This window comes from Nicotiana sylvestris, chromosome 11, assembly GCF_000393655.2.
Source record: "Nicotiana sylvestris chromosome 11, ASM39365v2, whole genome shotgun sequence".
NCBI classification, from domain to species: Eukaryota; Viridiplantae; Streptophyta; class Magnoliopsida; order Solanales; family Solanaceae; genus Nicotiana; species Nicotiana sylvestris.
The window spans coordinates 107,421,507-107,435,937 of record NC_091067.1 but is presented as its reverse complement, the minus strand read 5'-3'; the positions used below and the strand labels follow the sequence as shown (position 1 = coordinate 107,435,937).

At 40.8% G+C, this 14,431-nt stretch overlaps 1 protein-coding gene across 1 annotated transcript; it reads left to right on the top strand.

The window, feature by feature from the left end:
• Window positions 1-920: 920 nt before the first annotated feature.
• Window positions 921-1,295, top strand: LOC138881446 (uncharacterized). Its single transcript, XM_070161671.1, has one exon. The coding sequence runs from the start codon at window positions 921-923 to the stop codon at window positions 1,293-1,295; it is 375 nt and encodes a 124-aa protein (XP_070017772.1).
• The last annotated feature ends 13,136 nt before the right edge of the window (window positions 1,296-14,431 follow it).

Here is a 14,431-nt window from a genome sequence, read left to right as displayed (position 1 = left end):
CATACCAAAATTACTCCAATCCGATACCAAAATCTTGATCAAAACCCCAAAATTAGGCATAAGAACGTTTCTCAATTTCCCCCAATCTCTCACCCTAAATCCGAAATTAGATGATGAATTCATGTTTAGATTAATGGGTTATAAACAAAAAGGATTTAGGAATCATTACCTACAAACTTCCTCCGAAAATCTCTCCAAAATTCGCCTCCTACCGAGCTCCCAATTCAATTTTGAGGTATGAACTCAAAACCCTCGATTTTGAAATTTATGTTCTGCCCAGGTGCGACCTTAATCGCGATCATGGCAATGCCCACGTGATCGCGAAGAACAACTTTGCTGGCTCCTAAATTTACCCTAGGCGAATGTGTAACTCCCCACACGAATGCGATGCTTGCACTGCTCAGGCCTATACGATCGCGATTGACCTCACACAATCGCAAAGAGAATCTCTCCACTCCACAGCTGCCTCACTTCTTCTCCGCGAACGCGGCATAGCCCTCACATTCGCGATTCAACCTTCCACCATTACTATGCGTTCACATACCTTTTTCCCACGAACACGAAGAACAAAACTCCCTCTGCCTCAGCTTAGCCGACGCGATCACGAACCTCCTCACGCGATCACGAAGAAGTAATGTCTGCAACAGAAAAACCAAAAAATCCTTTCTTTCTCCAAGTCCAAAAATGATCCGTTGAGCATCTGAAACACACCCGAGACCCCCGGGACCTCAACCAAACATACCAAAAATTCGGATTTGCTTGTGCACCAGGTGCAAGGAGAATGGGCTGCCAAGAATTCCAAGATATTGCCATATCTGCACCATGTATAGGAATTAAAAAGGAGGTTCACGAAGATAGAATTCCGACATGTGCCCAGAATTCAGAACGAGTTCACCGATGCATTAGCCACTTTGTCATCAATGATACAGCATCCAGATAAAAACTATATTGATCTCATCCTAGTGAGGATCCATAATCAGCCGGCATATTGTGCTCATGTCGAGGAAGAAGCCGATGGAAAGCCTTGGTTCCATGACATCAAGGAGTACCGATCAAAAGGAGAATACCCAAAGCACGCAAATCACATTCAGAAACGCACGCTCCAGAGGTTGTCAAATCACTTCTTCCACAGCGGAGGAAATTTGTACAGAAGAACTCCGGATTTAGGTTTACTGAGGTGTGTCGATGCAAAGGAAGCTTCCAAGCTACTTGAGGACGTACATGCTGGGACATGTGGTCCACATATGAATGGCTTCGTTCTGGCCAAGAAGATACTCAGGGAAGGTTACTTTTAGATGACCATGGAGACGAATTGTATTCAGTATGTCCGCAAATGCTTTCAATGTCAAGTACATGACAACATGATAAAAGTGCCACCAAACGAGCTCAATGCAACATGCTCACCTTAGCCATTCGTTGCCTGGGGAATGGATATTAATGGTCCGATTGAACCACTGCTTCGAACGGACACAGGTTTATTCTGCTAGCCATTGATTACTTCACAAAATGGGTAGAAGATGCATCTTACAAAGCTATAACCAAGAAGGTCATCGCAAATTTTGTCAAGGATCGTATCATCTACCGATTCAGGGTTCCTGAGTCTATTATCACTGAGAATGCCGCCAACCTCAATAGTGATCTGATGAAAGCTATATGTGTAACCTTCAAAATCAAGCACAAGAATTCCACTGCCTACAGACCTCAGATGAATGGAGCCGTAGAAGTCGCCAAGAAAAACATTAAGAAGATACTAAGGAAAATGGTAGAGAATCACAAGTAGTGGATTTAAAAGTTACCCCTTACTCTGATAGGGTACCGCACCATAGTTCGCACGTCAACCGGGGAAACCCCCTACATGCTGGTTTATGGTACCGAGGCGGTCATCCCAGCCGAGGTAGAGATTCCTTCTTTAAGAGTCATACAGGAAGCTAAACTCAGCGATACGAAATGGGTAAGAAGTTGCTATAAACAATTAGCCCTTATCGATGGAAAGAGGATGAACGTAGTATGCCATGGCCAACTCTATCAAAACAGAATGTCCAGAGCTTTCAACAAAAGGGACAAACCAAGGTAGTTCGCACCAAGAAACTAGTATTGAAGAAGATTTTTCCACACCAAGATGAAGCCAAATGGAAATTCTCTCCTAACTAGCAAGGTTCGTATATGGATCACAGAGTACTAACAGGAGAAGCACTCATATTTGCAGAGATGGATGGAGAGATCTGGCCAAAGCCAATCAATTCAGACATAGTCAAGAGATACTATGCTTAGATTATTTCACATTTTCCTTTCTGATGTAATTGAACTACGCTTGACCTGATTCCTATTTAAGAGGGGATACGTAGGCAGCCTTATGGGTTCGGTCATATCATAATAAAATTTTCATTTTCCCCAAAATCAAAACTAGGGCAGAATTTTGAGGAGGCTCCTCAAAATTCCAGAGCAAGTCCAGCCAGCACCACCACATGCCAGGAAGTCAGTCATTAGTCAAGAACTAGGGCATTCTGAAGAAGATTCAGCAATGTCCTCCATCCGCAAACTGTTAAAAATCATCTACCAAATTGGGGCAGAATTTTGAGGAGGACCCTCACAATTCCAACATAAAAGAGCTGCAATGCCTTTGAAATGTGTCACAATCGCTAGTTCATCAAAAGTTACTTGACATATCAATACGCATTCAAAATAATTTCATTTTTTATCAATAAATGCATATTTTGAAAATTCTATTTTTCATAACGGTCAGGTGCTACCTACGGGAACTCGAAGGGGGATTCCAGAGAGGAGCAAAGCAAGGCCGACAAATGAAGCAACAACCAACCTCCCCTCATGAAACTTATGATTTTTCTTTGAACATAGGCACATTTGACGATAGCATTCGTACACAAAGCAAATTAACCATCCATTCGGCCGTTAGACGCTGAACCTATCCTAGCTAAGATATACTCTACCCTTATCTGCTATTTTCTCTTTGCATGAGTAGAATCTCTGACTCCACATTTACATGAGTCTAATCCTTGACTCCATATTTGCATGAGTCTAAGCCTTGACTCCACATTTTCATGATTCTAATCTTTGACTCCATATTTGCATGAGTCTAAGCTCTGATTCCATATTTGCATGAGTCTAATCCTTGACTCCATATTTGCATGAGTCTAAGCCATGACTCCATATTTGCATGAGTCTAAGCTTTGACTCCATATTTGCATGAGTCTAAGCCTTGACTCCACATTTGCATGAGTCTAAGCCCTAACTCCATATTTGCATGAGTCTAAGCCTTGACTCCACATTTGCATGAGTTTATTCCTTGACTCCATATTTGCATGAGTCTAAGCCTTGACTCCACATTTGCATGAGTCTAATCCTTGACTCAATATTTGCGTGAGTTTAATCCTTGAATTCACATTTGTATGAGTCTAATCCTTGACTTCATATTTGCATGGGACCAAGCCTTGTCCCGAATCATGCATGAGGTTAAGCTCTACCTCCATGTTTGCATGAGGCTAAGCCCTGCCTCCATTTTGCATAAGGCTAAGCATTGCCTTCCATTTTGCATAGGACTAAGCCTTGTCCTGAATCTTGCATGAGGTTAAGCTCTACCTCCATATTTGCATGAGGCTAAGCCCTGCCTCCATTTTGCATAAGGCTAAGCATTGCCTTCCATTTTGCATGGGACTAAGCCTTGTCCCGAATCTTGCATGAGGCTAAGCCCTGTCTCCATATCTGTGTAAGGCTAAGCATTGCCTTCCATTTGCATGGGAATAAGCCCTATCCCGAATCTTGCATGAGGTTAAGCTCTACCTCCATATTTGCATAAGGCTAAGCGCTGCCTTTTCTTTGCATGAGACTAAGCTTTGTCTCCAATCTTGTATGTGTCTAATCCCTGACTCCATATTTGCATGAGATTGATCCTTGCCTCCATACCTACATGAGTCTAAGCCCTAACTCCGTATTTGCATGAGGCTAATCCTTGCCTCCCCATTTGCATAAGGCTAATGCTTGCCTCCTCACTTGCATGGGACTAATCATTGTCCCACCTTGCACCAATATTGCTCCATTTTCTACTATTATTTACCTGTTTTTCAATCGGGCTAAGCTCTGCCCTCTACTTTGCAAGACTAAGCCTTGTCTTTTTACATCATATTATTGCATATCATGGGCTGAAACATCACCAATCGGCCCAAAGGCATCATAGTCTAAAGGCATCATCTTCATAGCCTGAAGACACCATACTATGGCCTGAGGATCTCTGAAATTTGCATATCATTAATCAAAGGCGTCATGGTTCGGAGACACCATTTTTATGGCCTGAGAACATCATTTCATGGCCTACAAATCCCTCATTAAATAATTCATGGACCAGGACGTCATGGTCCAAGGACGTCATCTTTAACCGTCCGAAGACAAACTTGATTATCCAAAGGGAATTTGCATCATGTTTAAATTTTCGCAAACATGTTTGTAGCATCTTTATCTGCAGGTAACCAGTAAGAAACCGATATCTTAGCAGGAGAAATCTTGCTCCAGTTCCCTCCAACCGTCCCAAGCCTTAAACGCTCACCGTAGCCGCTTCCACATCTCGTGTCCGTTCTTGTAATAATTTCATCGGCATACTCTGCAGATGAATCCAGAACTACACATGGCCTGATTTCTGTAAAATCAGGGATATGTAGGTGTGAGCACGTGATTTTTGCCTCACACGAATTACTCCAAAAGAATTTCCAAAATTAGGTCTTTTCTTTAATTATGTATTATTTTAGGAATTACTGTGCGATTTTCCTGATTGTTTGCATATGTTTGTGTGCATGTTTAATTCTATTAATATATTAAAAATACAAAAATATAGCATCTGCATTTAGAATTTGATTTTTACATTTTTTGAAATTAATTAATAATTAGGTGTTTAAAAAAATGAAAAATTCAAAAAAAACATATTTTTGTATAATTTTTGTGATTTTCTTTTAATTTAGTATTTAATTATTTAGAGTTAATTAATGTTTTTAAGCTAATTTGGTTTTTTATAATGTCAATTTAGGATTTTTAGTTTTAATTTTTGAAAAAAGGGGAAGGAAAGAAAAGGAAAAAGAGTTAATGAAAGAGAAGTTATGGTTTTGGACCATTTGCTTTAAACCAAAACAGGCCCAAAACATTTTCCTTGATAAATCGTCCAAACTGACCCAAAAACACGTCCAAAACCCGGTCTAGGAGGCCTCTCGCCCAAACTATTGAAACGACGTAGTATGGGAGCAAAACTACATCGTTTCAGTGTCAACGAATCCCAACATGGTCTCCCACTTAACCAAACGACGCTGTTTAAACGGCCTTTGATTTGAGCCATTCATTCCCCCACATCCAACGGCTTAGAACCTCACCCACAACCCGACCCCGACCCGTCCACCCAATGCCCGGTCCGCCCCAGCACCCACTTAGTCAAAATGACCCCGTTTGTGATTAGTGATTCAATCGGAGCCATTGGATTCCAATTATCCAACGACCCAAATTAAATCGCTAATATAATATACCCAAAACCCTTACCCCTACCACAAACCAAACCCCCTACCTCTTCGTCTCTCACCATCTCTCAAAGACCCCCCGTTAGCCCCGCCCTAAAAAACCGCCTGCCGCCTGCCGGAAATCACCTATAGCGGCGTCCGGCGTCCAAACACTACCAAGTTTACACCCCTAACTCCTCTTCATCTCCCCATTCCAAACCCCCAAACCATTTCCCTCGAATCTCAGCCAAACCCTTCGAATATTAGTTCAAAAATCGACCCTGAACCCTAACTTACCCAATCACCCCCAAACTAACACCCCTTGACCACCACAACTCCCCTTTCCCTAATCCATAGCCAGCTTCCTTCGAATATGGCTCAATCTGCTCGAATCTTAAAAATAAGGGTTTAAGTTTTAAAAGCCAAAAGCCAAAAAAATTGATATTCAGTTCCTCATAGGTTTAGGACCGATTTTATCACAAAATAAGGTTATTCACTTGTTCTTGACAAAGAACAAGTGATTGACCTTATTTGGTGATTTAAATCAGAGGGTCAGTCACAAGGTCAATCCGAGCAGGTGAGTTCTTTCCTATTTTTTAATTTATTTTGTTAAATTTTATTATGATTGTCCATCTCTTCCCCATTATTTTTTATTTTCTATGGTTGAATTCAGTTGAAATTCGACCATATCCGCGGTTAAGAATGTGTTAGGTTGTTTCATTTGCTTTGTGAATAGGTTCTTTGTTTCATTAATTATGTTTTCAATGTGTTTAAATTTCCAGAGTCACATCTTAGTCAATGTAACTGGCATTAATTTGAGAATTTGGGCAGTTTCTTGTTCAATTGTGTAAATAATCAATTTGATTACTGTAAGTTAATCCTCCAAAACTATTCAAGTTGTCACCTAACTTAAGAAGCTTCTAAATGGGTGGTAGGATACAAATTGCATTACTGAATTAATTAAAAGCACTAAACTAGTGGATAATTAAGAAATAAAAAGTGGAACTGATAGTGCTGAATGCACTAAGTTGAATGCTTATAAATAGATACTGAGTTCATACACAAGGAGGAGGAGAACATGTTCTAAAAAATACTGAAAAATACAGATTTTTAAGAGCTAAGAAGTGAGGAAAATCAGAACGGTTGAAAAACTTTAGAAAAAAACCACTGTTTCATTGAGTCCTTTGGTGACTTCTGAAATTTTCTGAGTGTTGAAAAATTCCTGGTTAAATGACAGTTGAAATGGATTAAGATCAATTCTGGTTTTTTCTGGTTCACTATTTGGACTGAAATTGTTTTCTGGGATATCTTACTTCATTTTCTGGTTTGAGCTGGTCTAACTGGTTGATTCTGCTATCCTGCTATTTTCGGCTGACATCTCATTTTGCTGGTTTTTGTTTGCTCAATATCAGGTACTTCCCTTAGCTTTTGATTAAGGAATGATTCCTGGAGATGTAATTTGGTTGGAGTTTAGTTAAATGAAGATTACATTCAAGTTGATGTCCCTGTTGCTTTACTATTTTTTTGTCATATTCTGTACTTAGGCTTTGAATTTTAGACATTAATTAGTCTTTCTTTTCTAAAACTGTGTGTGTAAGAGTAACCCATAGAGTATTTCGCATGTGTATTGATAAGTGGACTATGGACTTTGATTATTTAGGTTCATGTTTGATTTTGTGTTTTGGATCACCACTACTGTTAGTATTCTACTGAAACTGCCATGTTCTAGTCTTGAAAAACTGGCTGTTGGCATGTATGTGTGTTGGTTTATAAATGCAATTTGGAAGTGCTAATTACTACTTGACAGTTGATCTGAATTTTAGTATTCAAAAGGAAAGCTCATATGTAGGTTGTTTTTTTTAAGAAGCATGACTATATCAGCAGGGTATGTCAATGATGTTTCAATTTCCAATATGTGGATGATAATCATGTGAATGTGTTAGATTATAACTAGTATGATCGATGAACTACTTATTTTTTTATTTAAAAGGTTCAGCAGTAAGTATGTTCACTTAGTTTCCTAATTCCAATAATTGCCCACTTGCAGTACTTCATTAATTAATAAATGAAGTTGTAGGAACTTAAAAGGGATGTTTAGGAATGATTGTTCGTTAATTCCAATTGAGTTTTCTGCATTAGTGATTATTAAGTCCACTATTGAGATTGTTCATAGACCTATGGTGTTCGAATGTCCTTGTTATTGTGCTTTCCAAATCTGAATTACATTCTGCTACTGCTCGGATTCGATCATGACCTCTTTGACATCCCATTTGAGCAATACCTCACGAAAGTTTGGGCTCTCCATTTAAGTCCAGATAGGGTCAGCTTGGAACCCGTATTTTGCATCCTTGTGTTTTTTCGAGCTATTGGGCCTCACCTTAAGCCAAGCCCAAATTCTGAAAACTAAAGATAGATTAGACTTCACTTCACTTTAATTTGGACCCATGTTTAAGTTTAGCCGATATTCCAAAGTAGGTGTAATTCCTTTAAGCCTTATTTCATTGATGGGTCCTTGGCTAGCTGAGGTGCGCCATGCCAAACAAAATGCCAATCGCATGGCCCTAGTTTAAATTAATTTGATCCTTAGAATTCGAGGCTTGCCGTAGTCAATTTTCACGGCCCTCGCAAAATTACAAATGCGTAGTTGCTTTAAGCGCGTCATTTTAATAAATTCACCTTCCTAAAATCAGGTGCGCATTAATGTGACCCAAATCCAAATCTTAAAAATGTTAGATAATGTATGTTGCGGACTACGACTGCATTTATGTGACGTGGTTCAAGACGTATTTTTGATAACGTTGAATTTTTCTTAAAAATTAATAAATAAAAGCGGTCAAAGTTAAAAATGCACATAGGTTCAAAATGTTCTAAAATCAGATAATAGGCCAATTATAACAGTTGAGCGACTGTGCTAGAACCACGAAACTCGGGAATGCCTAACACCTTCTCCCAAGTTAACATAATTTCTTATTCGGATTTCTAGACCGCGGACTGTAATATAGAGTCAATCTTTCCTCAATTCGGGATTTAAACCGGTGACTTGGGACACCATAAATTATTCCAAGTGGTGACTCTAAATCTTAAATTAAAATAATCCCATTTAGATTATCCTTTAATTGGAAAAACTCCCTTATACATCTCGGGGGTAGTAAAAAGGAGGTGTGACAGCTCTGGCGACTCTGCTGGGGACCAACGAACCCAGAATCTCTGGTGCAGGGTTCAAGAATTTGAGCTTAGAATAACTGTTATATTTGGCTTTATTTATTATCTGGTTTTATTCACATGTTTGAGCCTAATGTGATAAATGTTGCTTTTTACCGCTTTGATATTGTTGAACTGTATATAAAATTGCTACGAATCCCTCCTCTCTTTATGTCTTCTAAATCATCTGGGAAGTGTGCACTGCGTGTGACTTCTTTTCTGTTAGAGTCATATCCCATTTTTAGAATGAGGTTCGGACAAGTTGCAAAACCAGTGAACCTTCTGTATTCCCGGTACGCTGCCCCTCCCCCCCCCGGCTCGAGCTGTCCGCTCGGGTAAGCCAGGTCTAGAACAATACACCCAAGGTTTTAAACCTAGTATAACAAAGCCTCATGTCAGATCCCTAGTAGGAACACTTGTTTGCATCACGTGCATTTGACTTTGGGGACTCAACACAGGGGTTGGGTCCGTCTAGGACAGGTGTACCCAAATTAAAAAGACCATACTGATGCATATTTTACGTGCTACTTGTGCATTTATTTGCTTTGGGTTCGCATGCTAACCGACTTTTGAATGATGAGAGAAAAGTTGGAAAAGAAAATAGTGGTATAAGGTTTGAGTGAGTTAATCACCTGTTTTGAAAAAAACCAATGTCCAAATAGTACTTAAACTCCGCCGAAATATTTTTTTTGAGAAAAATGAAATGAAAAAAAAGAGTTTTGTTTTCAAAAATAGTTTTATTTGCCCGAACTACGCCAGTTTGATTCTCACCGGATGTGGGATACATAGGAAAGCCTTATCGGGTCCAACCTTCCCTTTTTGCAAGAATAGCCCAAAAATAACAAAATTTTGATTTGTGTCACAAATAAGTCGGGTGATCACATTCTTGCTTAAAATAAGCTGAATGTCCCCAAAAGGGCGCCGGAAGGTTGTTTTTGCAAGAACAACCACCTTGGGTCATTTTTAACGGTTAGCAAGCACAACCTTAAAATCTTCTTCCCCTAAGTGCTGAAAGGTCGTATTTGTGAAGCCGAGTTTGTTTTTGAAATGAAAAAATTTTGAAAAAATGGTGTTACTTTTTTTTGGGTCAAAATAATCACCTTAATAAATGTGCAGGATGAGCACAAACAAAATTGAACCCTTCACAGTCTTTAATGAGATCCCTTTAAAGCTCCACATATGGTGGAATGATCTAGGAAAAGGCAGTAGAGAAATAGTGGTAAAAGTTCTGGGAGGCCTCATCGGACTATTGAATGTCAAGCCAAAGTTGGACATAATTGAAGCTTTAATACCTTTTTGGGACCCCACTCGCAATGTGTTCCGCTTTTCTGACTTTGAGCTTACACCTACATTGGAGGAAGTTGCGGGTTATGCGGGCCTTAACGGAAACCTTAGAAGTCGATATCCATTGGCACCAAGACTAGTATCCCCCCACATATTTCTGGATTTGCTGATTATTAGTCAGGATATTTAGGACGGAAACTTATCTGAAGGGTATTGCACGCTCCAGTTCTTGTATCATCGATATGGTAACCCCCGAGGTTTTGAAGAACCGAACATTGGTCTAACCCATGCCGGAAATAAAGACAAATGAGAGGCAAAGTGAGGTTTAGCTTTTATGGTAGCCTTCTTAGGTGTTGTGGTTTGTCCGCGAAAAGATGGTAATATAGAGATAGGTCTTGTGGGAATGATCGATGTTGCAATCAAGAAAGCCAACAGCACTGTGGTTCCTCTAATCTTATCTGAAATCTACCGAGCCTTGACTCTCTGTCGGGAAGGGGGAAAGTTCTTCCAAGGCTGCAATCTATTGCTACAATTATGGATGCAAGAACATGTCTGCTACCGGGTTGGGTATATGAATTACGGTTTGACCGGTTTAAGCTGCATTGAAGAATTCGGAAGCCAAGTGGCAGGTAATGAATTCCCCGAAGGAACTAAAGCTTGGCTTACACATTTGAGATCCTTGACTGCTGATAAAATTGAGTGGGCATTCGGATGGATTCCTGTCACCGAAGCATTGTACACGTCAGTTGAAGTATGTTATATCCTCTTAATAGGCATCCGGAGCATCTAGCCTTATGCTCCCTTCAGGGTTCTGCGCCAATTAGGAAGATTTCAAACTGTCCCCAATGATGAAGATTTGAGTAAATATGCCATTGAACTGGGCCAAAAAGGCGTATTTCCAGAACGGAAAATTCGCCAGATATGGAATGAATGTAGGTTTCTTGAACCTAAGACCATGGTGCGGGATTTAGCTAAAGGTGAAGTGGACCCTAAGTACATTGCTTGGTTCGGAAAAAGATTCCAGATCCCCGAGAGGCCCGCAAAGAGACCCCACGTCCAACAATTCACCGATGGGGCATAGGTGCAATGGGACTGGTTGACCAAAGAAAACAAGTACAGGGCCAAAATAAGCCAAATGGAAAGGCGAGTCATAGAGCTTCAGTTTGAAAATGGTGTTCAAGCCGCTGCAGACAAGAGAGAAAAGAAAAAACTAGCTCTGGAAAATGAGGCCCTCAAAGCTCAGATCCAGAATATGAAAATAGCTGTCAAACACCCGAAAAGAAGTCGGGCTGATAAAAGACTCATAAGCGGTATGAAAAAGAAAGCCCTCGAGTGTCAAGAAGACCTGGAAAAATTTGAAGCTAGTCTAGCAAAAATCTGGGCAAAATGGACAAAGAAGGTAGAAGAGCGAGCACGGTTTGTGCAACAAATGAAGAGGAACTACGAAGGGACCATCACTATGCTAAGAAGAAAGATATCCACTCTCGAGAATGAGGCAGTCAAGCAGGCTAAAGATTTCAAAGCTGATAGGAAGCACTGTTATGATCTGATGGCTCAGATGGAATAAGGAATGAAGTAGTTGCAAAATCAACACCTTCATGACTCTCAAGTTTTAGAAGCCCGGAATCAGCAGATAGGGTGGTTGCTTCAGGAAAAAGGCAGAATTAGAGAAAGGATCAGAACCATCGCTGACTACATTACCATGAAGTGCCAAGCGTACGAGGACATGACTCGTACCACCTTTTTCGCTGCAGTGATGACTTTCGTCCGCCAAGTTATGAGTGATTTGGAGCGACTGCAAGGGGTTCTCGCATTTAGGCCCGCGGCGAGACCGAATGATGTCCCGCAGGCACCAGGAGCATTAATGTATTCTTGATTTTATTTGAGTCTGTACCTTTCTTTTTCTGTTGGAGTCTGTTGTTTTCCTTTTTGAGTCTTTTAGCTTTGAATCGTTGTAATGCAAAGAGTTTCCTTTTTATAAGAAGAATTGAAAATATTTTGTTATTCATTTTTACACTTTATTACGCCAGAACTATGCTCGGTCTGATTCATGCGGGGTCATGATACGTAGGCAATATCCGTAGGATCCGACCACAACCAAAAGAAAAGAATAAAATGGAAAAAGAAAAAAAAGGTAATAAAAGATAGGCGTGAATAACAATAAAAGGGAAAGGTCATAAAAAGGAAAAGCCAGGATGACACAAGCAACCGAGCAAATACATGATAGAATGACTAATTGCCTAGGTGCATTTCATTCCTATGTGCAGTTGCCTATTTGTTAAAACTCTAATCACTAACAAGTTTTGTTGTTGTTCCCAGAATTCAAGCAGTTAGTTCACCTAAGCATACTAGCAACCCACCCATACCAAACAAGATCCATAGGTGAAATAATCATGTCTATCCCAGATGTAGACACCAGTGGCATCGATCCTTCGAAAGAAGAAGAAGAGTTGGATGTCAATGCCATGAAAGAAGAGATGTACAAATTGAAACAACAAATGGCCGAAATGTATCAGGCCTGGGCTAAAGGACAACCACCATCAACTTACCCGGCTAACCCTACCTTCACCCCACCCCCGGATCAGTCTCAAGATTATCCTATCATTGATATGTCCTCGAGCTTTCCCATTTACCAACACTACCGGGGCACCACTTCTCATACGCCACAGTCTCCACCCCCTAAACTAATTCCATACCATCCTCTACCAGTAACTCCTATCTTCGTAGCTCCTCCACCAGCTACACTCCACAAATCTCCTAGCGAGCCAATGTTCCAGGCCCAGGACAACCAATACTACCCCTCGGACCCCACTTTCAAAGCTCCAGAAACCCATTCCTATACTCCTCGCTTTGACTTCCCGATAGAAGCTGATAAACCATCCAAAACTCCCAAACAGGAAGAAATGTTCAGGAAAGTTAAAAGCTTAGAACAATCATTCAGGGACATACGGGGATTAGAAGGTCAAGTAAGTGTGGCCTACAAGGACCTATATCTGTTTCCAAATGTGCAATTTCTGGAAGGTTTCAAGATGCCCAAGTTTGATCTATACAACGGGCACGGTGATCCAGTAGCCCACTTGAGATGTTTTTGCAGCAAGATGAGGGGAGCAGGAGGAAAAGATGAATTGTTAATGGCTTACTTCAGTCAGAGTTTGAGTGGATCAGCATTGGAATGGTATACCCGCCAAGATCACAGAAGATGGTACACATGGGATGATCTAGCACAAGCATTTGCTTGTCACTTCCAATACAATCTTGAGATCATTCCAGATCAATTGTCCTTGACTAAACTGGAGAAAAAACATAGCGAAAGTTTTAGGGAATATGGTTTTCGATGGAGGGAGCAAGCAACAAGAGTAGATCCCCCAATAAAGGAAAGTGAGATGGTGGATTACTTCCTACAGGCTTTAGAACCTACCTACTATGGCCATCTGGTCTCAGCTGTGGGGAAGTCATTCAACGAAGTGGTGAAGATGGGGGCATGGTAGAATAAGGCCTTAAGTCGAATAAAATAATGAGCTATTCGGATATCAAAGCAACTACTTAGGCTATTCAGGGAGGCATAGGAGGGATTGGGAAAAAGAAGAGAGAGGAATCGACAATGGTTGAGTCAGGAACTTAGTCCGGATCTAGAGGATCACCTTACCACTATAATCAACCTTGACCCCACCAACAAACGTACCATCACAATCCACCCCAACACTACTATCCCCCACCAGAACCTCATTTTTCCGTCCACCATGCACAAGCATACAACCAACCTCCTGCCTATACGCAATGGCGTGCTCCTGTTCCACAAATTACTTACCCGCATCCACGAGCCTACTAAAACACTCCCGGACCAAATTTCCAGCCTAATCAAGCATTTAAGGGTGAAAGGTTGCAGAAAAAGAAAACCTTTACTCCATTGGGAGAGTTGTACACTAGTATGTTCCACACGCTAAAACAGTTGGATATGCTGAGGCCGATACAGTCCAAACTGCCAAATCCTCCTCCAAAGAATCTTGACTATACTGTCCGCTATGAGTATTGTTCTGGTACTCTGGGTTATGATACAGAGAAGTGCTGGCACTTGAAAAGTGTGATACATGAGCTCATTGATACCAATAGAATTGAAGTTCAAGCTCCAGAGGCACCCAATATCAACAAGAATCCGATGCCAACCCATCAGGAGGCAAATATGATTGAAATAGTGCATAAGGAGGGGGAACCCAAGAAGCCATCACAGACTGTCATGATGATTTGGTCCAGTGGAGTCAAGACAGTTGAAAAATCAGTAGGTGAGGAGTCGGTGCTCAAGTCGAGCAAAAAAAATGTTGGGCCATCTACAACAATTGAGAACGGATCTTATAGCAAGGTTGAAACGAAACAAGAAGGGATAAAGGTGATTGTACCAGGAGCGTTCAGCCAACCCGTCATAATCGTGGAAGGTGCCCGCGCAGATTGGGTTATTATTA

Bases quoted from the DNA above. Each gene is read 5' to 3' on its own strand.
- LOC138881446 (XM_070161671.1), top strand. From the start codon at position 921: ATGATACAGCATCCAGATAAAAACTATATTGATCTCATCCTAGTGAGG.